The following is a 26340-nucleotide window of genomic DNA, read 5'->3' on the forward strand; positions in this document are numbered from 1 at the left end:
GAGAGCCCGCACCGCCTGGCTGGCTGCCCTCATTGTCCAGGTCTGTGCTGTGGTTCTGCCATGGGGAGGTGGGCGATGGGAACCTCTGGTGGGGGAGGTGGGAGGATGGGGCGGGGAGGCTGGGGAGGAACAGCACCAACACTGCCCGCTGTACCCACCGCCCGGCCAGGGAAACACGGGACCGTGTGCATCAGGGTGGCCGAGTGGTCCCTGGAACTGCCCCCACCATACACTCCCCCACAATGAGGAACCTTCTCTCCTCTGAGCCCTCATGCCCGCTCTGAGCTGACTCGGTGAGCTTTGGCGTCTCAGACCTGGGCGTGAGTCCTCGCTGTGAGGGCCTGGGGCACGTGGCCCCTCCTGGAGCCCTGGCACTGTAGGAAATGGCCAGCATGGTCAGCTTCTGATGGGAGCGGTGGCTGAATCTCCCCAGGCACAGAGAAGGGAGGGGGAGGGACAAGGATTGGAGACAAAGGACCCGTGGGCATGAGCTCAGGGAACGGCCTCAGAGTTGTCCAAGGAGGGCAGGGGTGCCGCCCCGTCTCCGGTCACGGTGGGCAGGGCCTGGTAGGTCTGGGTCCAGTACTGCAGGTAGCTGCTCCTCAGGTGCTGTTTCAGGGACTGGCCGTCCATCTTCTTGTTAATCTCCAGGTAGTTTCCGTTTTCCTGGGTGTAGGGATCCCACTGGGTGGGCACAGCCGAGTGGCCCTTGTTGGGGTCCCTGCAGATGAGAGAAAGGCTACGTGGGGTCTGAGGGCTCACGGGAGGCCTCCATGTTGACCCGAACCACCAGGGCACCTCACTGATTTCTGGGCACTGGCTGAGCATGTACATGTTCTGCGCCCAACCAGTAGCTCTATCCTCACACACAGAGGGGGTACTGAGGCTCATGGAGGTTAAGTGTAGGACAGGGGACAGGCATGTGGGGTCAGGGGGCTGGAGGCCAGACCCAGCCTCACCTGCCTTACTCAGTCCTGGCAAAGTTGGTCCAGTAGGCGATCATGGCCTGGGCGACAGTCCTGTCTTGGGCCCAGTAGCCCAGGGGGTTGTCGAAGGGCTTCGCAAACACGTACGGGAACTCATTGGCGTGGTCGGCGCCCACCGAGCTGGGGTAGAACACATTGAGAGAAGGGTGGGAGAACAGGTAGGTGAAGGTCCAGGCACTCCTGATGAGGGGAGGGACACGGCCCAGGTTGGTAGAGAGGTCACCTGGGCTGCCCACCCAGAGCTGGGCCCTGGATGGAGGCCATGGGGAGATCAGGGCGGGGCCGGGAAATCCCTGGACTCAGGAGGGACCTGGGTCCCTGCACCCAGAAGGGAAGGCCGGGGGTTGTGGTTCTGGGATTTCAGGTGCATTCACACTTCCCTCCACAAAGCCTATCGAGGCATCTTCCCTCCTTTTCTCTGCAGATGAATTTGTGTCTTCGTCGGGAACAGAGCTGTGCGGCCCCATGAAGAGCTCAAGTTCCTGTAGTTGCGACAAGCTTTCTGCCTACACTTCCTGGGCATCGTTTTCTCTCCCTTCCGAGGAAGCATCCCTAACTTCCTTTTCATTTTCACTGGAGGTTTACGAGGTGGCCGCAGGCCAGAGTTGATTTGAATGTTGGCCAACTCCAAACCCACAACAGACAGCATCACCCCATGTTCTGTCCCCCTCAGCCTGGGGGCTGCGGGGAGGCTGCAGACACTGCAGGGGAGGCCTGTGGGCTGAGTGAATGGGGGACTTACAACCTGATGGATAGAGCACCTGAATTGATCTGAAAAGTAACCCTATCATTTTCAGTCTTAGAACGCGTATACTGATGTGAATAGGGGTTAAGTTTTCTTAAGTTTCCTTTGAAGGCCTGTGCAAAGCAATGAAGGAGGTGACTCAGCCGTGAATCTAGCAAGCAGAACCAACAAGCAGGACAGACGGACCCACCAGGAGTCAAAACATCATCTCACCCACATCATCTCCTCCACATCATCTCATCCACATCATCTCCTCCACATCATCTCATCTTCATCTCATCCACATCATCTCCTCCACATCATCTCCTCCACGTCATCTCCTCCACGTCATCTCCTCCACATCATCTCATCCACATCATCTCCTCCACATCATCTCCTCCACATCATCTGCTCCACATCATCTCCTCCACGTCATCTCATCCACATCATCTCATCCACATCAGCTCATCCACATTATCTCATCCACATCATCTCATCCACATCATCTCCACCATATCATCTCATCCACATCATCTCATCCACATCATTTCCACCATATCATCTCATCCACATTATCTCATCCACATCATCTCCTCCACATCATCTCATCCACATCATCTCCTCCACATCATCTCATCTTCATCTCATCCACATCATCTCCTCCACATCATCTCCTCCACGTCATCTCCTCCACGTCATCTCCTCCACATCATCTCATCCACATCATCTCCTCCACATCATCTCCTCCACATCATCTCCTCCACATCATCTCCTCCACGTCATCTCCTCCACGTCATCTCCTCCACATCATCTCATCCACATCATCTCCTCCACATCATCTCCTCCACATCATCTGCTCCACATCATCTCCTCCACGTCATCTCATCCACATCATCTCATCCACATCAGCTCATCCACATTATCTCATCCACATCATCTCATCCACATCATCTCATCCACATCATCTCATCCACATCATCTCCTCCACATCATCTCCTCCACATCATCTGCTCCACATCATCTCCTCCACGTCATCTCCTCCACGTCATCTCCACCATATCATCTCCTCCACATCATCTCCTCCACATCATCTCATCTTCATCTCATCCACATCATCTCATCCACATCATCTCATCCACATCATCTCCTCCACATCATCTCCTCCACATCATCTGCTCCACATTATCTCATCCACATCATCTCATCCACATCATCTCCACCATATCATGTCATCCACATCATCTCATCCACATTATCTCATCCACATCATCTCATCCACATCATCTCCTCCACATCATCTCCTCCACATCATCTCCTCCACATCATCTCATCCACATCATCTCATCCACATCTCATCCACATCATCTTATCCACATCATCTCCACCATATCATCTCCTCCACATCATCTCCTCCACATCATCTCATCCACATCATCTCATCCACATCAGCTCATCCACATTATCTCATCCACATCATCTCATCCACATCATCTCCACCATATCATCTCATCCACATCATCTCATCCACATCATCTCCACCATATCATCTCATCCACATTATCTCATCCACATCATCTCATCCACATCATCTCCACCATATCATCTCATCCACATCATCTTATCCACATCATCTCATCCACATCATCTCATCCACATCTCATGCACATCACCTCATCCACATCATCTCATCCACATCATCTCATCCACATCTCATCCACATCACCTCATCCACATCATCTCATCCACATCATCTCATCCATATCACCTCATCCACATCATCTCATCCACATCATCTTGTGTGATGACTAAAATATCTGAGGCCTGCAGACCCCCAGAGCTGCACATAGCACCCAGCCCCCTCCCCTTTATAGTCCTGTCCCCTGCACCTTCCTGGAAGACAGGATTTGAATGCTTGTAAGCGCCCTGTCTTCTTGGTTGGCTGGCCTTCCCTGTAAACGCCTCATATGGTTCCACCGGCCTTCGTTACTGGACACAGGGACAGGCAGCCTGAGCCCATCCGGGGGTTTCCCAGTAGCAGGAGGAGGGCTCTGTAAAGGCCCCTGAGCTGGGAGGTGAGGAGGGTCCTTTTCCAGGCCTGGGCAAGGCAGATGGTGCTGGCACCGATGGGACCCCATCACGGCTCTCCTGGGCCTCCCCGAACACCTGAGCTCTTCCCCTGGAAGTCCTTACTGGGCAGGTGCGTGACCCAGGTGGGCCTCCCCCGCCCGGCCCTCACTTGGCGCTGGCTCTGTGCTGGACCACGGCCAATTTTGTGGGCATCAGGAAGAGGACGTTGGTCTCGAAGTCCACCACCGTCTTCTTCTTGGACTCCTGGGAGGAGTCCTGGGCCCAGGACGCCGTGTAGAGGTCAAAGGTGGCGTTGGCACCTCTGGGGCCCTTGGCCAAGGTGAGCCTCCTGAATAGCTTGAAGAAGTCCTCCCTGCAGGAACAAGCTGGCACTGGACCCTGGACCTGGGCAGCGGGAGGCATCCCCCCTACACACACCCCGTCAGTGGCCTGCAGATGGCCCCCTACTCCTGCCAACCTCCTTCTCCAGCTGATGCCTCCCCAAGAGGCCCACGGGCACCGCCCTGGTCCTGTGCCCCATGCACCCTGTGACGGTCTGGTTGTCCATGTTGATGGCCGGCAGGTCAATGCTGGCAAAGATGTGGCCATCCATATTGCTGGTGCCAGCGATGTAGTCGATGTCGGCCGCGTTGGCGAAAAGGTTGATGGGGTCATCAGGGATGAAGTCTCCATCCATGACTGGCCGGATGTGCACATAGTACAGGTAGGGGTCTGTGTGGAGAGCAGGGGTCCTCGCACCTTCCAGAGCCGCCTGCCAGACCCCAAAGCCAGGGGCAGCCCCTGCCTCCTCGGATCCAGACCAGGGTCCTCAGCCTGTCCCCTGACATGGGGCCCGGACCATTCTATGTCCTGGGCTGCCCTGCGCGTGTGGAGCAGCTTCCCTGGCCCCGTCCGCCCGATGTCCCCTCTCCCCAGGGTGGCAGCCCGGACTGTGTGCAGACTGCCACGGGCTCCCTGGGCCACACCGTCCCGCTGACAGCCACTGCGCCTGAGCTCCTTAAGAGTGGGTGCAAATGACCGTTTCTGCCCATTGTTGGGGAACAAGGTGCACCAGCTTCCCAAAGGGGTCAGGACCCAGGGAGGATCAGAGGGAGGGATGGCGCCCACGGCACAGCCAGTCGAGGCCACGGAGGCAACAAGGGCCCTGGCGGCACCGGGCTCGCAGGGATGCCATGAGCGGGTGATAGGCCCGACAGCAGCCCCTCAATCCTCACTTCTTTGGGAGCATGGCCGTCCCCCCATGTGGAGCCCCACTCACACTCCTTGCCCACCAGGGGTATCTTATAGGCCAGCGTCAGCGCCCGGGGGTCGGTGACCTTCAGACACTAGGCCATCCTGGCGGTATCGTCCAGGGGGCAGCCCACCTCTTTGGCGATCCGGGGTTCGGGGCGAGACGGCCATGGGGACTAGGGCAGGGAATGGAAAGGAAGTTACCCAACCCCGAGCCCCCAACAGCTCCCCTTTACCCCCTTGGCCCAGGACAGAGGGTCCTTCTGGATGGCCCAGGGGACCAGCGTCACGCCGCTCTGGCTGATGGCTCGCCGGATGAGGTCTTTGCTGTAGGGAGAGAGGGTCTGCGACACACAGAGGTCCTGTCACCATGGCCTCGCCTGTCCTGCCACCCGGGCTCCACCAAGGACAACCAGACTGTCAGCTTCATGCTGTCCCCACAGCCCCCTCAGCTCCTCCCAGTTCCCATCATTCCCTAGGCCCCCATCAGCTGCCCGAGTTCCCATCAGCACCCCCAGTTCCCACCAGCTCCCCTTCACTCTTGTCAGCTTCCCCAGTTCCCATCAGCTTTCCCCGGCTCCCAAAAGCTCCCCACATCCCCATCAGCTCCCCCAGCCCAGTCAGCCCCCACACTGCTCCCCCCCATCACCGTGGGAGGAAGGTCCTCCATCCCAGCGACCCCAGACCTGCAGAGAGACGCTGACACCGCCAGCTGATTCCCCAAATATGCTGATGTTGTTGGGGTCCCCCCCGAAGGCTGCAATATTCCTCTTCACCCACACGATGGCCATGTGCTGGTCCTGAAGGCGTAGTTACCTGGGTCGGGTGGAGGAGTCCATGAGGGACTGGGGTGGGGTAGAGCTTCCTCCATGTGGAGACCCCTGTCAAGCCCCAGGATGGCTCATGGTGGGTCCCAGGAGGCTGTGGAATGAGGTGCTGGAGGGGGTGTGGGGCTCAGGTAGGGGACCAGGAGCAGGAGGGCCAGGCTGCTCATCTCTCTCGCTGACACCGTCCCTCTTGTCTGTCTGTCTGTCCTACGGCTCTGAGTCCCCTGAGTCACCACTTCAGTGTCTCATCTTCTGTCTCTCCCTGGGTCCCTGTCCCCGCTCCCTGGTCTCCCTGGGTCCCTGTCCCTGATCCCTGGTCTCCCTGGGTCCCTGTCCCCACTCCCTGGTCTCCCTGGTCTCCCTGGGTCCCTGTCCCCGCTCCCTGGTCTCCCTGGTCCCTGTCACTGCTCCCTGGTCTCCCTTGGTCCCTGCCTGGCTGGCAGGCAGCCTCTTTTCTCGCTACACCTGCCGATGAGCTCCTGTGTCTCACTGTCCATCCCCAGCTTCCTGCGCTGCCAGTAGAATTCTGGGTCTTTCTGGGAGACGGTCAGGAGTTGTTGGGAGAAAGCGGTGCTGAAGAGCCCCCCCACCAGCTCCCTCACCCCCGGCCCCAGGCGCCCGGCACACCTGGCAGGTGGGCGTCCCCAGTGCTGAGGAAGACCAGCGACCCGAGGAGGTACTTGAAGGTGACCACGATGACGTTGCCCCTCGTGGCGAGCTCCTCCCCTTGAAACTCGTAGTTATTGAAGAAGTTTAACTCTTGGGTGGACCCCATGAAAGCCTCCTCTGTAGATCCAGATCATGACAGGCAGGTTCTGGGAAACTGAGGCAGGAAGCAGCCCCGGTGACACCAGCTGCCCCCTCATCTCCTCTGGGTGCTTGTTTCAGGGTATTTCAGCTCTGGAGCCCCCCCCCCCCACACACACACCCACACCCAAGGGGCAGGGCAGGGCGGGGCCTCTGGCTAACTGGGCGCTTTCTGCAGGTTCGGGGATCTGGGGGCCATGAGGTGAAGGATGCACCTTCCTTCTGGCCCTGGGGGACCCAGATGTTGAGGTAGAGGCAGTCCTCGGAGCCCCTGGTGTTCAGTTGGGTGAGAGTGACTTGCAGGCATCGCTGCTTGAAGTCCGTGGCCTTCAGGGTCCCTGTGGGTGACCAGAGGGGCTGGTGTGAGGATGGTGACCCCACCGCCACCCCAGGCACAGGGCCAGCCCAGCACCCACCCACCCACTCCCACCTTGCCAGCCGGGGTGCCGCTGGGGGTTCTCCAGGGCCTTGGGCGGGACGGCGAAGGGGATGCCCTTGAAGACATCCACAGAGCGGCCGCCAATGCCCAAGAGGCCGAGCTTCTTGTTGACGCCCTCCACGAAGCCCCCTTCCGTGTGCACCACGCCCAGCTGGGGAGAGGGCAGGCTCAGGGGCACAGGCTGGGCCGGCCAGTGGGGTGGGGCAACCCCAGCAGGCTCTAGGGGTCCAGACAGCCTCCAGGTGGGGCCCCTAGTCACGCCTGCCAGGAGCTGTGGGTTCCTGTGGAAGCCCTGCCTCACCCCTGGTAGGGCCCTGAAGGACGGGATCCTGTAGGTGCCCCGAAGCTCCCGACTCCCCCTGGAGGGGCCCAGCCACTGGCAAGCAGGTGGGTGTCACCCCCTTTACGGGGGCGGGCTCGGGGCTCCGGGTTGAACCAGACCGAGGTCCACACTCCTGTTCCGACGCTGGGGCTGTGATGGGCAAACTGCCGGCCTGCTCAGAGCCCAGCGCCCTCCTGAGCCGGGCCATGGCCACCCCCGGGCCGAGGGCGAGCCCAGGGCCCTGGAGCCCAGGCAGATGCTCAGATCAGCCCTGAGGGCTCAGTGACTCTGGGGCTGCGGGACAGGCGCCTTGTTTGTGTTGGTGAAAGGGCCCCTGTGTACCCTGGAGCGCCTGGCCAGCCCTTCCTCGTGGTCCTGACATTCGCGTTCCTGGGCTTCCTGGCTGTCAGCTGCGAGGCGCCAGCCTGTGAGCGCGAAGGCAGGAGCGCAGGGGAAGGGCCAGGGAAGCGCTGGGCTGGCTGTGGGCTCTCGGGGGCTCTCTGTGCCAGCGCCCACCTGCCTGCCCCTCCGCGGAGCCGTCCCAGGTCCCAGGCCGGGTTAGGGGAGCAGCGGGCCCAGCCGTGTCCGCTGGGCTCTCGCTTACCTTTGCTGCGCTCACTCCTGCCAAGCAGCAGGCGAGGCCTAGGACAGCCAGCTCAGGGCGCCCCATGGTGCGTGTGCCTGATCGGGGGCCCTGCTTCTGCGCATGGGTATTTATGGGGCGGGAGCCATCCGGGAGACATCCGGGAGCCGGGGCTGGCAGCAGACTGTGACTGCTTCCCTTCCCCTCCTCCTCTCTCTGCCCCTTCCTCCAGGCAGTATACCTGTGGCCAGGATAACTGCCACTTCCATCCAGGCTCAGGGCCAAGGTCATGCCTGTGTGGGCACACACACTCAGACACACACACACACAGATACTCAGATACACAAACGCATGCATAGCTGCCTTTTCCAGGCTGGCTCAGGCTGGGACAAGTCGGGGAGATATGTGCACACACATGCACACACACTCACACACGCATGCACGTGTGCACGGGTGCAGGCATGGTCCTCCTTGCCCAGGACCTGCTGATCCGGGTGCCTGGTGCCCACAGTGCACCTGGGCCTGTCACTGGGAATAGTCAGGTGGCCCAGGCCAGGGGTACAGGGGCTCAGCTGGGTGCACAGTGCCCTGCATGGTGGCTCCTTTACAAGGGCCCGGGCTCCCCCCATAGAAGTGGGCCTGCTTCCCTCCAGGCCCTGCCTGGCCCCCACCTGGAGTTCCGGAGCTCAGCAAAGGGAGGTCATAGGGCATGGGCGTGTGGCTTCCGGGACAGAGAGGGTGTGTGCTCCTGGGCAGCCACGTGGCTGAGCCTGGGTCCGAGGGCCCACTGGTGAGCAGCTGAGCTGGGTGTGGGGACCCAGAGCAGCACAGGGGAGTGATCCTGCCCTCAGGGAGGGCACACCTCACACTCAGCACCAGCAGCCCTGGGAGGCAGGACTGGAGGCTCAGGTGGGCACAGGTGGGGAGGGAGGGGGCTCCCACCCAGCCTGGTGGCTTCCCTGAGGAAGAGGAAGCGCCTGTCTTCAGAAATGCACCACGACCTGGGGCACAGCAGAGAGACAGAGAGGGGGACAGACAGAGGGGGAGACAGACAGAGGGAGACAGACAGAGGGACAGACAGAGGGTGGGACAGACAGAGGGAGCGACAGAGAGGGAGACAGACAGAGGGAGAGACAGAGGGGGAGACAGACAGAGGGAGAGACAGACAGAGGGAGGGACAGGGGAGAGACAGATAATGGGGACGCGGAGAGACAGAGGAGAGACAGAGATAATGGGGACGCGGAGAGACAGACAGAGGAGAGACAGACAGAGGGAGAGACAGACAGAGAGGGGGACAGACAGAGGGAGGGACAGAGGGAGAGACAGACAGAGGGAGAGACAGAGGGAGAGACAGAAGGAGAGACAGACAGAGGGAGAGACAGAGAGAGGAAGGGACAGACAGAGGGAGAGACAGACAGAGGGAGGGACAGACAGAGGGAGAGACAGACAGAGGGAGGGACAGGGGAGAGACAGATAATGGGGACGCGGAGAGACAGAGGAGAGACAGAGATAATGGGGACGCGGAGAGGCAGAGGGAGGGAGAGCTGAGCGGAGTGAGTGAGAGCAGAATGGCGTGTGGCTCGGGGAGCGTGTCTCACTCGGGAACCAGAGGAAGCTCCAGGGACAAAGCCTGGGGTTCCTGCCTTTGTGGCGTTGGCAGCACTGCCCTCTCCAGGGCTGGGGGTGCGTTCAGGGCCCGGGGACAGCACAGTCCTCCCTTACCAGCGACCCCTCATCTGGGCCCCTCAGCCCTTCGCTTCCAGGAGGCCACAGCCCGGCTGACGTCACGCCTGGGGCTGCCCCAGCACCACATGGACCCACAGACACCGGCCAAGCTGGCTGCCCACTGACCCAGAGCCCAGGTCTCCTGGGATGGAGTGGGGAGGCGGCAGGACAGTGGGCAGCAGGAGCCGGGCAGGCAGGGCCGGGAGGGTGAGGACCGGGGAGCAAAGGGCTTGAGGGTGCGTTTGTTAACAGGCCTCTGGCAGCTAGTCCCGTTCTGAGAGCCTGTTCTGCAGGAAGCAATCCTGAGGTTGTGCACATGGCCAATGAGGCCACCGATGAGCAGAGAGATGCCAATGACAACCACATGTCAATCAGCTCGCACCGCCTGGCGGGCCACCGTCAGCAAATCAACAAAGAACAAGGGCTGGCGGGGTGTGGAGAAGAGGGAACCCTCGTGTCCTGCTGGTGGGATGGGGGCTGGTGTGGCCACTGTGGGGAACAGTCCGAAACTGCCTCAAAAAATTGAATACCGAACTGCCATTTTGTTACAGAAAACCAGAGAAGAACCAAGCAATGCTTAGAGAGATAGAGTTTCGTTTATTATTATTATTTTTATTATGCGGGGGCCCAGAGGAAAATGTCTCTCAAATTCTGAGCCCCAACATGGAGGAACTTTCCCTATTTATATGTTTAACCTTCTTTGTCTCCCAAATATGGGGTGTTTCCTGCCCCCTTTGCAAGTTCTTAAAGAGCCCATATATGCTGGGGCCTTGAGACCTCAAACAAAGGCCTGGCCTGGTGCCAACTCTGATAACTTCGTCCGGGGAAGGTTTAATGGCCTCTCTGAAGTGGGAGTAGTCTTATTTTCCTTATTATTTAAGCAAGCAAGCATTTACAGAAGCCAAATAGCAGGGTTAACATTTCAAACACCAGTTGTTATATAAGATAGATGATTCAGTTTGACCCAGCGATCCCACTTTGGGACTATCCTAAGGATCCTTAGGTACCAATCAGAGTGAATGTGTGCACCCCTGTGTTCCTAGCAGCGTTGTGTACAATAGCCACGATCTGGAAACAGCCCGAGTGCCCATCAGCAGACAAGTGGATAGAAAGCTGTGGTACATTTCCACCAGGGATTACTAAATAGCAGTAAAAAGAAGGAACGCTGACCCATTGAGACAGCTGGGAGGGACCTGGAGAGTTCCATGCTGAGCGAAATAAGCCAGTGGGAGAAAGACAAGTATCACATGATCTCACTCATGTGGAATCTAATGAACCAAATAAACTGACGAATAAACAGATCTATAGATATGGAGCATGGAACAGAAGGACAGATCTGGGAGTGAAGGTGGAGGGAAGGAAGAGATGAATCAGAACTTATAGGCATATATTCATAGACAATAGACAGAAGAGAGACAGGGCTGGGGTGGGAGGTGGGTGGAGAGGGGCAGAGAGGAGAAATGGCAGAAGTCTGCAATACTCTCAACAATACAAGTTCAAAGTAAAGAAAACAGCCCGGCTGGGGTGGTTCAATAGGTTGAGCATCTTCCCTGCACCATCAGGTCACCCTTTCCATTCCCAATACTGCACGTGGAGCCTCAGTCCCCAGTGGGGGGCGTGAAGGAGGAAGCCGTTCCGTGTAATTATCAGATCCATGTTTCGCTCTCTCCCTCCCTCTCTAAAAAAGAAAATCAATAATAAAGGAAAAATGTTTAGAATAGGCAAATTGACTTAGGCAGGAGGTTGAATAGAATAGCAGCAGTTGGGGGAGGAGAGATACTGAGCAGTGCACACACAGTGTCTGTTTGGAGTGGTGCAATGATTTGGAGCCAGATAGTGGTGATGGTTGCACAACAGTGTGACTGCAATAAATATCACTGAATTGAGCTCATGCATCGTTAAACTGTCGTGTTTTATGTGATTTAAATTTTACCCTGATTTTTAAAAACAGTTGCAAGGATCAACTCCTGATCCAGGTCGGGCTGCCTGCCTTTGGAGGAAGAGGGGAGCGTGGCTGGGCTTGTGGTTTCTGCTGCCCACGAGGAGGAATTCGTGGATTTCAAGTTCAGATGGGAACCCACCAGCACTAAGTGGGGGATTGTGGACAGATCAGAGCCTGCCACTGGGAAGGCGAGGCGGGGAGTCCTGGCCAGTGGCCTCTGTCGGGGGACTTCGCATTCTGTTCTCCAGGGGCCAGGCCTTCCTTTACGGATTGGAACCCTTCGGGAACCCTGTTCTGGTAGGGCCTCTCTGGAGGTGTTGTGTCTTTGGAAGTGTGGAGAGCGGCTACAGTGTTTGGACAGGTTCAAGCCTCGGACGAATGAGAGGGCAGGTTCTCTCGTGGCAAAGCCACGTGCAAGTCCCAGCTTGGAGGGCAAAGCCCTCCCAGCACTATTATAGCCAAAGGTTATGGTTGTAAGCCTGACCATATGGTCTGAAACTGTGGTCCCACCTGGCTAAGTGATGTAGGCTGTGGAGGTGCAGCAAGTGCTGCAAAAACAAAGCTTGATAGAGTTCAGGTGCATGTAATTGAATAGATTTGAAATCGGAGAGAACAATGTAAACATCTTGAGAACTTGCCTCATGGAATCTGGCTATAAAATAAAGACTTGGCTTGCAGGCTGTGGCACTGTCTCTCCTTCTGAGAGCAGCGTCCCACCTAGCCCCAGCTTTATTCTGTCTGTCTTCTTTAATCCTTCTCCGCCCCACCTCAGGTTCACCCCTGGCTGTGCTGATCCAGCCACAGGGAAGGATTTGTGATGCAGCTTATTTAAGGCAAAAGCTGGGCCCTGGGATCCAGAGCTGAAGCTCTTCACAGGGTTCATTACACCCAGGACCAGGAGTTGGACTGCCCCCGTTGCTCTGCCAGCACATAGTCTGAGGAGTCCCAGGTGAGTGTGGGTTTGCAGGATAAACGTGCTGATTTCTGCCCCCTGGCTCCCCTCTGGCCCAGATGAACCCAGGGCTGTGAGTTCTGAGGACCCGTCTCGGGCAGTCACCAGTTTAGACTCACTGTCCTGAGGGTAGACGGGCTGCAGCCCTGAGAGACCACAGCCCCTGGCTGGCTGCCCTCGTTGTCCAGGTCTGTGCTGTGGTTCTGCCATGGGGAGGTGGGCAATGGGAACCTCTGGTGGGGGAGGTGGGAGGATGGGGCAGGGAGGGCGGGGAGGAACAGCACCAACACTGCCCGCTGTACCCACCGCCCGGCCAGGGAAACATGGGACCATGTGCATCAGGGTGGCCAGCTGGTCCTGGAGCTGCCCCCACCATACACCCCGCCCCCAATGAGGAACCTTCTCTCCTCTGAGCCCTCACGCCCGCTCTGAGCTGACACGGTGAGCTTTGGAGTCTCAGACCTGGGTGTGAGTCCTCGCTGTGAGGGCTTGGGGCACGTGGCCCCTCCTAGAGCCCTGGCACTGTAGGAAATGGCCAGCATGGTCAGCTTCTGATGGGAGCAGTGGCTGAATCTCCCCAGGCACAGAGAAGGGAGGGGGAGGGACAAGGATTGGAGACAAAGGACCCGTGGGCATGAGCTCAGGGAACGGCCTCAGTGTCGTCGGAGGGTGGCAGGGGGGTGGCCCCGTCTCCGGTCACGGTGGGCAGGGCCTGGTAGGTCTGGGTCCAGTACTGCAGGTAGCTGCTCCTCAGGTGCTGTTTCAGGGACTGGCCGTCCATCTTCTTGTTAATCTCCAGGTAGTGCCGTTTTCCTGGGTGTAGGGATCCCACTGGGTGGGCACAGCCGAGTGGCCCTTGTTGGGGTCCCTGCAGATGAGAGAAAGGCTGCGTGGGGTCTGAGGGCTCACGAGAGGCCTCCATGCTGATCTGAACCACCAGGGCACCTCACTGTGTCCTGGGCACTGGCTGGGCATGTACATGTTCTGTGCCCAACCAGTAGCTCTATCCTCACACACAGAAGGGGGTACTGGGGCTCAGGGAGGTCAAGTGTAGGACAGGGGACAGGCATGTGGGGTCAGGGGGCTGGAGGCCCGCGCCCAGCCTCACCCGCCTTACCCAGTCCTGGCAAAGTTGGTCCAGTAGGCGATCATGGCCCGGGAGACAGTCCTGTCTTGGACCCGGTAGCCCAGGGGGTTGTCGAAGGGCTTCCCAAACACGTACGGGAGCTCATCAGCGTGGTCGGCGCCCACCCAGCTAGGGTAGAACGGATTGAGAGAGGGGTGGGAGAACAGGTAGGTGTAGGTCCGGGCACTCCTGAGGAGGGGGCTCCCGCACAGCCTGGTGGCTTCGCTGAGGAAGAGGAAGCGCCTGGCTTCAGAAATGCACCACGACCTGGGGCACAGCAGAGAGACAGAGAGGGGGACAGACAGAGGGAGAGACAGACAGAGGGAGAGGCAGACAGAGGGAGAGACAGAGATAATGGGGACGCGGAGAGGCAGAGGGAGGGAGAACTGAGCGGAGTGAGTGAGAGCAGAAGGGCGCGTGTGGCTCGGGGAGCGTGTCTCACTCGGGAACCAGAGGAAGCTCCAGGGACAAAGCCTGGGGTTCCTGCCTTTGTGGCGTTGGCAGCACTGCCCTCTCCTGGGCTGGGGGTGCGTTCAGGGTCCGGGGACGGCACAGCCCTCCCCGGCCAGCGCCCCCTCATCTGGGCCCCTTAGCCCTTCGCTACCAGGAGCCGGTGCTTGTCCGCAGGCCACAGCCTGGCTGACGTCACGCCTGGGGCTGCCCCAGCACCACATGGATCCACAGACACCGGCCAAGCCGGCTGCCCACTGACCCAGAGCCCAGGTCTCCTGGGATGGAGTGGGGAGGCGGCAGGACAGTGGGCAGCAGGAGCCGGGCAGGCCGGGCTGCGAGGGTGAGGACCAGGAGCAAAAGGCTTGCGGGGTTCGTTTGTTAACAGCCTGAGTGCCCATCAGTAGACGAGTGGATAAAAAGCTGTGATACATTTCCACCAGGGATTACTAAATAGCAGTAAAAAGAAGGAACTCTGACCCTTTGAGACAGCCGGGAGGGACCTGGAGAGTACCATGCTGAGCGAAATAAGCCAGTGGGAGAAAGACAAGTATCACATGATCTCACTCATGTGGAATCTTATGAACCAAATAAACTGACGAATAAACAGATCCATAGACATGGAGCATGGAACAGAAGGACAGATCTCAGACTGAAGGTGGAGGGGGGGCGGGAAGAGATGAATCCAGAACTTATAGGCATATATTCCTAGACTATAGACAGGGGAGAGAAAGGATTGGGGTGGGATGTGGATGGAGAGGGGTAGAGAGGGGAAATGGCAGAAATCTGCAAAACTCTCAATAATACAAGTTCAAAGTAAAGAAAACAGCCCGGCCGGGGTGGTTCAATAGGTTGATTGTCTTCCCTGTACCAACAGGTCACCCTTTCCATTCCCAATGCTGCACATGGAGCCTCAGTCCCCAGTGGGGGACAGTCCTGTCTTGGGCCCGGTAGCCCAGGGGCTTGTCGAAGGGCTTCCCAAACACGTACGGGAGCTCATCGGCGTACATAGACAGTTTCTGTTTGGAGTGATGCAATGATTTGGAACCAGATAGTGGTGATGGTTGCACAACAGTGTGACTGCAATTAATATCAATTGAGCTCATGCATCGTTAACCTATCATGTTTTATGTGATTTAAATTTTACCCTGATTTTTAAAAACAGTTGCAAGGACCATCTCCTGACCCAAGACGGGGCTGCCTGCCTCTGGAGGAAGAGGGGAGTGTGGCTGGGCTTATGGTTTCTGCTCCCCACGAGGAGGAATTTGTGGATTTCAAGTTCAGACCGGAACCCACCAAGACTAGTGGGGGATTGTGGACAGATCAAAGCCTGCCACTGGGAAGGCGAGGCGGGGAGTTCTGGCCAGTGGCCTCTGTCGGGGGACTTCGCATTCTGTGTTCCAGGGGCCGGACCTTCCTTTACCGATTGGAACCCTCCGGGAACCCTGTCCTGGGAAGTCCTCTCTGGAGGCGTTGTGTCTGGGGAAGTGTGGAGAGTGGCTACAGTGTTTGGATAGGTTCAAGCCTCGGAAAATGAGAGGGCAGTTTCTCTTGTGGCAAAGCCAGGTGCAAGTCCCAGTTTGGAGGGCAAAAACTTCCTAGCACAATTATAGATAAAGGTTATGGTTGTAAGCCTGACCTTATGGTCCGAACCTGTGGACCCACATGGCTAAGTGAGGTAGGCTGCAAAAATAAAGCTTGATAGAGTTCAGGTGCATGTAATTGAGTAGATTTGAAATCCGAGAGAACATTGTAAACATCTTGGGCACTTTGCCTGGTGGAATCTGGCTTGCAGGCTGTGGCACTGTCTCTCCATCTGAGAGCAGCGTCCCACCTAGCCCCAGCTTTATTCTCTTGTCTGTTTTCTTTAATCCTTCACTGCCCCCCTTCAGGTTTACCCCTGGCCGTGCAGAGCCAGCCACAGGAAAGAATTTGTGATGCAGCTTATTGAAGGCGACAGCTGGGCCCTGGGAACCAGGAGCTGCAGTTCTTCTCAGGGTTCATTTCTCCCAGGACCAGGCGCTGGACCACCCCCTCGCTCTGCTGGCACGTGGTCTGAGGAGTCCCAGGTGAGTGTGGGTTTGCAGGATAAACGTGCTGATTCCTGCCCCCTGGCTCCCCTCTGGCCCAGATGAACCCAGGGCTGTGAGGTCTGAGGACCCGTCTCGGGCAGTCACCAGTTTAGACTCACTGTCCTGAGGGTAGACGGGCTGGAGCCCTGAGAGCCCGCAGCCCCTGGCTGGCTGCCCTCGTTGTCCAGGTCTGTGCTGTGGTCCTGCCATGGGGAGGTGGGCGATGGGAACCTCTGGTGGGGGAGGTGGGAGGATGGGGAAGGGAGGATGGGGAAAACAGCATCAACACTGCCCGCTGTACCCACCGCCCGGCCAGGGAAACACTGGACTGTGTGCATCACGGTGGCCGGCTGGTCCCCTGGAGCTGCCCCTGACATACCCCACCCCCAATGAGGAACCCTCTCTCCTCTGAGCCCTTACGCCCGCTCTGAGCTGACACGGTGAGCTTTGGAGTCTAAGACCTGGGCGTGAGTCCTCGCTGTGAGGTCCTGGGGCATGTGGCCCCTCCTGGAGCCTTGGCACTGTAGGAAATGGCCATCATGGTCAGCTTCTGATGGGAGCGGTGGCTGAATCTCCCCAGGCACAGAGAAGGGAGGGGGAGGGAGAGGATGTGAGACCAAGGACCTGTGGGCGTGGGTCAGCATTATGATGGACACCCTCGAGGCACCAGACTCAGCTAGACAGGGAGAGGGGGGGCAACTAGAAAAGGCCTCAGGCCAATTTTCTTAAAGGGCCCAATGGGAGGACCTAGTCGACCTGTCAGGAAACGGGTGAGCCCAGAGTACTCAGCCACTGAGGAGCCAGAGGAGGGGCTGAATAAATGGGCTGTGTTCCTCCCCCCTGGGGTGCCAGTACAGCTGGGCGCACACCAGCTCTCGAGAGAGCATTCAAGGTCTCCTTTCACCGTACTTCTGTCTCCAAGTCTTTCATTTGAGTTGGTACAGGTGAGCATTTCTCACAGTCACTGTCTATAATGGGGTGTCCACAATGCCCACCGCCCGGGCCATGTGAGGTCAGGATGGGGAGCCCTCGGTACAAGTGGTGCCCCATCCCAGACCTTGCTGGGGTGGCCATGGCCCTGAGTCTCACCTCTGCCTCCTGCTCCCCTCCAACCTCTGCCAGAGTGAGCACGCAGCACCCTGGCCCTGCCGGGGGCACCCACGGCCCAGCCCTGGTACCCTCTGCTCTGAGCCCAGCGGGATGCGTTACTGTTTCTGCCTGGGATCCAGCTGGAGGCGAATGCGTTTCTCTCCCGGGCCATTCCCAGACCCCGTTACACAGAGCCTGCTCCCTGCACTCCAAGGATGTGGCCGAGGCTGGGCCCACTGGTCCAGAGGCAACTGCCCACAGGGCCTGCTTCATACTCAGGGCTGACCCCTCTCTGACCCTCTTTCCTCCTCTGAAATGAGGGTGGCACCCCACTTCCGGAGCCAGACACGGGCAGAACCTGGGCGGGAGGTTGCGGTATGAGGGCAAAGAGGGTTGCCAGAGAGATGCGGCTTTATTCAGGAAGACCTGGGGCAGGAGGTGGGCTCCCTGGGTCCCACCTGTGGCCTCTTGGACAAGGACATTAGAAGCCCATGGCTGTGGGCATCTGAGCCCCCTCAGAGTCACCAGTGGAGAGTCCAAGGGGCGGCCGCAGAGTTGTCCGATGGAGGCATGGGATGGCCTCAGTGTCGTCAGAGGGGGGCAGGGGAGTGGACCCGTCTCCGGTCACGGTGGGCAGGGCCTGGTAGGTCTGGGTCCAGTACTGCAGGTAGCTGCTCCTCAGGTGCTGTTTCAGGGACTGGCCGTCCATCTTCTTGTTAATCTCCAGGTAGTTGCCATTTTCCTGGGTGTAGGGATCCCACTGGGTGGGCACAGCCGAGTGGCCCTTGTTGGGGTCCCTGCAGATGAGAGAAAGGCTGCGTGGGGTCTGAGGGCTCACGGGAGGCCTCCATGCTGACCCGAACCACCAGGCACCTCACTGTGTCCTGGGCACTGGCTGGGCATGTACGTGTTCTGCGCCCAACCAGTAGCTCTATCCTCACACACAGAGGGGGGTACTGGGGCTCAGGGAGGTCAAGTGTAGGACAGGGGACAGTCATGTGGGGCCCAGGTGGCAGTAGACCGGCCCAGCCTCACCCCGCCTTACCCAGTCCTGGCAAAGTTAGTCCAGTAGGCGATCATAATCCGAGAGACAGTCCTGTCTTGGGGCCGGTAGCCCAGGGGGTTGTTGAAGGGCTTCCCAAACACGTACTGGAGGTCAGTGGTGTGGTCTGCGCCCACCCAGCTGGGTAACAACGGATTGCGAGAGGGGTGGGAGAACAGGTAGGTGTAGGTCTGGGCACTCCTGAGGAGGGGAGGGACACGGCCCAGGTTGGCAGAGAGCTCACCTGGGCTGCCCACCCAGTGCTGGGCCCTGGAGGGAGGCCATGGGGAGAGCAGGGCGGGGCCGGCAAATCCCCAGACTCAGGAGGGACCTGGGTCCCTGCACCCGGAAGGGAAGGCCGGGGGTTGTGGTTCTGGGATTTCAGGTGCATTCACTCTTTGCTCCACAAAGCCTATGGAGGCATCTTTCTCCGTTTTCTCTGCAGATGAATTTGTTTCTTCGTCGGGAACATAGCTGTGCCACCCCATGAAGAGCTCAAGTTCCTGTAGTTGCGACAAGCTTTCTGCCTACACTTCCTGGGCATCGTTTTCTCTCCCTTCCGAGGAAGCATCCCTAACTTCCTTTTCATTTTCACTGGAGGTTGACCAGGTAGCCGCAGGCCAGAGTTGTTTTGAATGTTGGCCAACTCCAAACCCACATCAGAGAGCATCAGCCTGTGTTCTGTCCCCCTCAGCCTGGGGGCTGCGGGGAGGCTGCAGACACTGCAGGGGAGGCCTGTGGGCTGAGTGAATGGGGGACTTACAACCCGGTGGATAGAGCACCTGACTTAATCTGAAAAGTAACCCTATCATTTTCAGTCTTAGAACATGTATACTGATGTGAATAGGCGTTAAGTTTTCTTAAGTTTCCTTTGAAGGCCTGTGCAAAGCAATGAGTAGGTGACTTAGCTGTGAATCCAGCAAGCAGAACCGATAAGCAGGGACAGACAGACCCACCAGGAGTCAAAACATCATCTCCTCCACATCATCTCATCCAAATCATCTCGTGTGATGACTGTAATCGCTGAGGTCTGTGGACCCCCAGGGCTGCACGTAGCACCCCAGCTCCCTCCCCTTTATGTCCTGTTCCCTGCACCTGCTGGAACACAGGATTTGAATGCTTCTAAGCGCCCTGTCTTCTTGGTTGGCTGGCCTTCTCAATAAAAGCCTCATATGGTTCCACCCGGCCTTCGTTATTGGACACAGAACAGGCAGCCCAAGCCCCACCAGGGGTTTCCCAGTAGCAGGAGGAGGGCTCTGTAAAGGCCCCTGAGCTGGGAGAGGAGGAGGGGCCTTCTCCAGGCCTGGGCAAGGCAGATGGTGCAGACACCAGTGGGACCCCATCACGGCTTTCCTGGGGCTCCCTGACTCCCTGCGCTGCCCCCTCGAGAGGCCTCGCTGGGCAGGTGCGTGACCCAGGTGGGTCTCCCCTGCCCTGGCCCTCACTTGGCATTGGCTCTGTGCTGGGCCATGGCCATCTTCGTGGGCATCAGGAAGCCAATGTCGGTCTCCAAGTCCACCACCGTCTTCTTCTTGGCCTCCTGGGAGGAGTCTTGGGCCCAGGACGCCGTGTAGAAGTCAAAGGTCGCGTTGGCACCTCTGGGCCCCTTGGAGAAGGTGAACCCACTGACCAGCTTGAAGAAGTCCTCCCTGCAGGGACAAGTTGGCACTGGACCCTGTATCTGGCCAGTGGGAGGCATCTACACCACTCCCTGCCAGGGCCCTGCAGATGGCCCCCTACTCCTGCCAACCTCCTTCTCCAGCTGATGCCTCCCCAATAGGCCTCCGGGAAACGCCCTGGTCCTGTGCCCCACGCACCCCGTGACGGTCAGTATGTCCACGTTGATGGCCGGCAGGTCAATGCTGGCAAAGTGGTAGCCGTCCATATTGCTGGTGCCAGCGATGTAGTCGATGTCGGCCGCGTTGGCGAAAAGGTTGATGGGGTCGTCGGGGATGAAGTCTCCATCCACGACAGGCAGGAGGCCCAGGTAGTACAGGAAGGGGTCTGAGTGGAGTGCAGGGGTCCTCGCACCTTCCAGAGCCACTTTCCAGGCCCAAGGCCCGGGGACACCCCTGCCTCCTCAGATCCAGACCAGGGTCCTCAGCCTGTCCCCTGACATGGGGCCCGGATCATTCCATGTCCTGGGCTGCCCTGCGCGTGTGGAGCAGCTTCCCTGGCCCCGTCCGCCCGATGTCCCCTCTCCCCAGGGTGGCAGCCCGGACTGTGTGCAGACTGCCACGGGCTCCCTGGGCCACACCGTCCCGCTGACAGCCACTGCGCCTGAGCTCCCTAAGAGTGGGTGCAAATGACCGTTTCTGCCCATTGTTGGGGGACAAGGTGCACCAGCTTCCCAAAGGGGTCAGGACCCAGGGAGGATCAGAGGGAGGGATGGAGCCTGCGGCACAGCCAGTCGAGGCCACGGAGGCCTCGAGGGCCCTGGCGGACCCGGCTCCCAGGGACGCCATGAGTGGGTGACGGGCCAGGCAGCAGCCCCTCAATCCTCACTTCTTTGGGAGCATGGCCGTCCCCCCATGTGGAACCCCCACTCACACTCCTGGCCCACCAGGGGTATCTTATAGGCCAGTGTCAGAGCCCGGGGGTCGGTGACCTTCAGACACTTGGCCATCCTGGCGGTATCGTCCAGGGGGCAGCCCACCTTCTTGGCGATCTGGGGGTTTGGGGGGAGACAGGTGGGTGAGGCCAGTGCAGGGCAGTTGGCCATAGAGACTGGGACAGGGCATGGAAAGGAGGTAACCGAGCCCCTCCGCCACCGCTGCTCCCCTTTACCCTATTGGCCCAGGAGAGAGGGTCCTTCTGGATGGCCCAGGGGGCCAGCGCCTCGCCGCTCTGGCTGATGGCTCGCCGGATGAGGCCCTTGTTGTAGGGAGAGAGGGTCTGCGACACACAGAGGTCCTGTCACCATGGCCTCGCCTCACCTGCCCACCCAGGCTCCACTAAGCACAGCTAGACTGTCAGCATGATGCTGTTCCCCACAGCCCCCACAGCTCCCCCAGCCAACATCAACTCCTCCATCCCCCATTACCTCCCCCAGCCCCCATCAGCTCCTCCAACCCCCAGCAGCTCCCCCAGTTCCCATCAGCTCCGCCAGCCCCATCAACTCCCCCGTTCCCATTAGCTCCCCCCAGCCCCTATGAGCTCCCCAGTTCCCATCAGCTTCCCCAGCCACCATCAACTACTCCAACTCTCATCAGCTCCTCCAGCCTCCATCAGCTCCCCCAGCCTCCATCAGCTCCCCCTCACCCCTATCAGCTTTGCCCAATTCCCATCAGCTTAGCACCCCCAGCCGCCATCATCTCCTTGCTTTGTTCTCCCCAACACCATGGGAGGAAGGCCTGCCCTCCCAGAGTCCCCAGACCTGCAGAGAGACGCTGGCACCTCCGGCTGATTCCCCAAAGATGGTGATGTTGTTGGGGTCCCCCCCAAAGGCCGCAATGTTCCTCTTCACCCACGCGATGGCCATGTGCTGGTCCCGAAGGCCGTAGTTACCTGGGGCGGATGGGGGAGCCCATGAGGGACTGGGGTGGGGGGAGAGCTTCCTCCATGTGGAGACCCCTGTCAAGCCCCAGGATGGCTCATGGTGGGTCCCAGGAGGCTGTGGAATGAGGTGCTGGAGGGGGTGTGGGCTCAGGCAGGGGACCAGCAGCAGGAGGGCCAGGCTGCTCATCTCTCTCTCTAACACCGTCCCTCTTGTTGTCTGTCTGTCCTACGGCTCTGAGTCCTCCAAGTCACCACTTCAGTGTCTCATCTTCTGTCTCTTTCTGGGCCCCTCTCCCCGCTCCCTGGTCTCCCTGGTCCCTGTCCCCACTCCCTGGTCTCCCTGGTCCCTGTCCCCGCTCCCTGGTCTCTCTGGGTCCCTGTCCCTGATCCCTGGTCTCCCTGGGTCCCTGTCCCCGCTCCCTGGGACCTTGTCCCTGCTCCCTGATCTCCCTGGGTCCCTGTCCCTGCTCCCTGGTCTCCCTGGGTCCCTGTCCCTGCTCCCTGGGACCCTGTCCCTGCTCTCTGGTCTCCCTGGGTCCTGTCCCCACTCCCTGGTCTCCCTGGGTCCCTGTCCCTGCTCCCTGGGACCCTGTCCCTGCTCCCTCGTCTCCCTGGGTCCCTGTTCCTGCTCCCTGGTATCCTTGGGTTCCTAACCTCGCTCCCTGGTATCCCTGGGAACCTGTCCCCGCTCCCTCATCTCCCTGGGTCCCTGTCCCCGCTCTGTGATCTCCCTGGGTCCCTGACCCCACTCCCTGGTCTCCCTGGGTCCCTGTCCTCGCTCCCTGGTCTCCCTGGGTCCCTGTCCCTGCTCCCTGGGACCCTGTCCCCACTCCCTGGTCTCCCTGGGTCCCTGTCCCTGCTCCCTGGGACCTTGTCCCTGCTCCCTGATCTCCCTGGGTCCCTGTCCCTGCTCTCTGGTCTCCCTGGGTCCCTGTCCCTGCTCCCTGGGACCCTGTCCCTGCTCTCCCTGGGTCCCTGTCCCTGCTCCCTGGTCTCCTTGGGTCCCTGTCCCTGCTCCCTGGTCTCTCTGGGTCCCTGTCCCCACTTCCTGGTCTCCCCGGGTCCCTGTCCCCGCTCCCTCATCTCCCTGGGTCCCTATTTCCACTTCTTTGTCTCCATGGGTCCCTGTCCCCGCTCCCTGCTCTCCCTGGGTCCCTGTCCCTGCTCCCTGGTCTCCCTGGGTCCCTGCCTGGCTGGCAGGCAGCCTCTTCTCTCGCTGCACCTGCCGATGGGCTCCTGTGTCTCACTGTCCATCCCCAGCTTTCTGCGCTGCCAGTAGAATTCTGGGTCTTTCTGGGAGACTGTCAGGAGTTGTTGGGAGAAAGCGGTCCTGAAGGGCCCCCCCACCAGCTCCCTCACCCCCGGCTCCAGGCGCCCGGCACACCTGGCAGGTGGGCGTCCCCAGTGCTGAGGAAGCCCAGCGGCCCGAGGCGGTAGTTGAAGGTGACCACGATGACGTTGCCCCGCGTGGTGATCTCCCCCCCGTCATACTTGTAGCTATTGAAGAAGCTGAATTCCTGGGCAGAGCCCATGAGGAAGGCTCCTCCGAAGATCCAGATCATGACAGGCAGGTTCTGGGAAACTGAGGCAGGAGACAGGCCCGGTGATGCCAGCTCTCACCTTCTGATCCCCTCTGGGTGCTGATTTCAGGGAATTTCAGCTCTGGAGCCCACACACCCTGCTTTCTGCAGGTTCAGGGACCTGGAGGGCACGGGGCTGGGGATGCACCTTCCTTCTGGCCCTGGGGGACCCAGATGTTGAGATAGAGGCAGTCCTCGGAACCCTCGGTGTCGTCCTGGGTGTCAGTGATTTGCAGGCATTGCTTCTTGAAGTCCTTGGCCTTCAAGGTCCCTGTGGGTGACCAGAGGGGCTGGCGTTGATGGGGAAAATGAGATTTTTGGGGGGCTAGCAATCTCAATCTAGTCACTGCCCCTTTAATTATCTGGTCCTGCAAGACCTGTTTACCCAAAATACTACTCCCATCTTAGGCCATAAACCATCCCAGACGGAGTTATCAGTGCTGGCACCAGGCCTGGCCTTGGATGTGGTCCCACTGCCCCCATCCCAGCACATGGGGCTTTTTGTAAAGTCTGCAAAAGGTCCAGATGTATGATCCATATTTGGGGCACAAAGAAACCAAAGGGGTTTAAAGGAAAGCTTTCTCCATATTGGGGGGGCAGGCCTCAGGATTTGGAGAGAAACAGACGCCCCTGAGTCACTACACTGGTCCATGTGAAACGTCTGGAAATAAATGGGTTTTTCCTGAGCCTCTGGTACTCCTGCATATTTTTTCATGTTGTAAATTCTGCAACAGCACCAGGATGGTGGCCCCACCCACCACCCCAGGCACAGGGCCAGCCCAGCCCCCACCCACCCACTCCCACCTTACCAGCCGGGGTGCCGCTGGGGGTTCTCCAGGGCCTTGGGCGGGGCGGCGAAGGGGATGCCCTTGAAGACGTCCACAGAGCGGCCGCCGATGCCCAAGAGGCCGAGCTTCTTGTTGACGCCCTCCACGAGGCCCCCTTCCGTGTGCACCACGCCCAGCTGGGGAGAGGGCAGGCTCAGGGGCGCAGGCGGGGCGGGCCCTGGGGGTGCGGAGACCCCAGCAGGCTCTAGGGGTCCAGACAGCCTCCAGGTGGGGCCCTAGTCACGCCTGCCAGGAGCTGTGGGTTCCTGTGGAAGCCCTGCCTCACCCCTGGCAGGGCCCTGAGGGAAGGGATCCTGTAGGTGCCCCGAGGCTCCCGACTCCCCCTGGAGGGGCCCAGCCACTGGCAAGCAGGTGAGTGTCGCCTCCTCTCCGGGGCCGTTCTCAGAGTTTAACTAACCGAGGTCGAGACTCCTGTTCCGACGCTGGGGCTGTGATGGGCAAACTGCCGGCCTGCTCAGAGCCCAGCGCCCTCCTGAGCCGGGCCATGGCCACCCCCGGGCAGAGGGCGAGCCGAGGGCCCTGGAGCCCAGGCAGATGCGCAGATCAGCCCTGAGGGCCCAGTGACTCTGGGGCTGCGGGGACAGGGGCCTTGTTTGTGTTGGGGTAAGGGCACCTTTGTGCCCTGGAGCGCCTGGCCAGCCCTTCCTCGTGGTCCTGACATTCTCGTTCCTGGGCGTCCTGGCTGTCAGCTGCGCGGCGCCAGCCTGTGAGCGCGAAGGCAGGAGCGCAGGGGAAGGGCCAGGGAAGCGCTGGGCTGGCTGTGGGCTCTCGGGGGCTCTCTGTGCCAGCGCCCACCTGCCTGCCCCTCCGCGGAGCCTTCCCAGGTCCCAGGCCGGTTAGGGGAGCAGAGGGGCCCCTGCCGTGTCCGCTGGGCTCTCGCTTACCTTTGCTGCGCTCACTCCTGCCAAGCAGCAGGCGAGGCCTAGGACAGCCAGCTCTGGGTGCCCCATGGTGCGTGGCCTGCCTCGGGGTGGCCCTGCCTCGGGGTGGCCCTGCCTCCAGCCCATGGGTATTTATGGGGTTGGAGCCATCCGTAAGCCAGGGCTGGCAGCTGCCTGTGGCTGGGTCCCTTCCCCTCCTCCTCCCTCTACCCCTTCCTCCAGGCAGTATTCCCGGAGCCAGGATAACTGCTGTTCCCAGCCAGGCTCAGAGCCAAGGTCATGCATGGGTGGGCACACACACTCACACACAACACGCATGCATAGCGCTGTTTCTAGGTGGGCTCAGGCTGGGCCAAGGTCACAGATGTGCACACACACACACACACACACACACACACACACGCACATACACACACGCATACACACGTGTGCATGGGTGCTGGGATGGACTGCCTTTCCCAGGACCTGCTGATCCGGGTGCCTGGTGCCCACAGTGCACCTGGGCCGGTCACTGGGAATAGTCAGGTGGCCCAGGCCAGGGGTACAGGGGCTCAGCTGGGTGCACAGTGCCCTGCATGGTGGCTCCTTTACAAGGGCCCGGGCTCCCCCCAGAGAAGTGGGCCTGCTTCCCTCCAGGCCCTGCCTGGCCCCCACCTGGAGCTCCGGAGCTCAGCAAAGGGAGGTCATAGGGCATGGGCGTGTGGCTTCCGGGACAGAGAGGGCTGTGTGCTCCTGGGCAGCCACGTGGCCGAGCCTGGGTCCGAGGGCCCACTGGTGAGCGGCCGAGCTGGGTGTGGGGTCCCAGAGCAGCACAGGGGGGTGATCCTGCCCTCAGGGAGGGCACACCTCACACTCAGCACCAGCAGCCCTGGGAGGCAGGACTGGAGGCTCAGGTGGGCACAGGTGGGGGGGGGGAGGGGGCTCCCACCCAGCCTGGTGGCTTCGCTGAGGAAGAGGAAGCGCCTGGCTTCAGAAAAGCACCACGACCTGGGGCACAGCAGAGAGATAGAGAGGGGGACAGACAGAGGGACAGACAGACAGAGGGAGGGACTGACAGAGGGAGAGACAGACAGAGGAGAGACAGAGATAATGGGGACGCCGAGAGACAGAGATAATGGGGATGGGGAGA

At 59.7% G+C, this 26340-nt stretch overlaps 2 protein-coding genes across 2 annotated transcripts; both read right to left on the bottom strand.

Annotated features, from left to right (window-relative positions):
* Window positions 1-492: 492 nt before the first annotated feature.
* On the bottom strand, window positions 493-8153 carry LOC307111119 (bile salt-activated lipase-like; the record flags this gene model as incomplete). Its single annotated transcript, XM_079790804.1, is given in 14 exon segments — window positions 493-721; window positions 969-1166; window positions 3947-4150; window positions 4323-4509; window positions 5057-5123; window positions 5127-5174; window positions 5265-5372; window positions 5715-5836; window positions 5839-5844; window positions 6483-6631; window positions 6633-6678; window positions 6878-7000; window positions 7093-7252; window positions 8028-8153. Coding segments are annotated over 14 exon segments (1713 nt in total). The 5' UTR covers window positions 8094-8153.
* A 9690-nt stretch (window positions 8154-17843) lies between these two features.
* Window positions 17844-25301, bottom strand: LOC307111120 (bile salt-activated lipase-like; the record flags this gene model as incomplete). Its single annotated transcript, XM_079790805.1, is given in 12 exon segments — window positions 17844-18159; window positions 18408-18605; window positions 19850-20053; window positions 20222-20408; window positions 20955-21072; window positions 21192-21299; window positions 21781-21911; window positions 23287-23484; window positions 23631-23753; window position 24287; window positions 24291-24446; window positions 25215-25301. Coding segments are annotated over 12 exon segments (1806 nt in total). The 5' UTR covers window positions 25281-25301.
* Between the last annotated feature and the right edge of the window lie 1039 nt (window positions 25302-26340).

The sequence above is a fragment of the Cnephaeus nilssonii genome (genome assembly GCF_951640355.1).
Source record: "Cnephaeus nilssonii genome assembly, chromosome: 14".
Lineage (NCBI taxonomy): Eukaryota > Metazoa > Chordata > Mammalia > Chiroptera > Vespertilionidae > Cnephaeus > Cnephaeus nilssonii.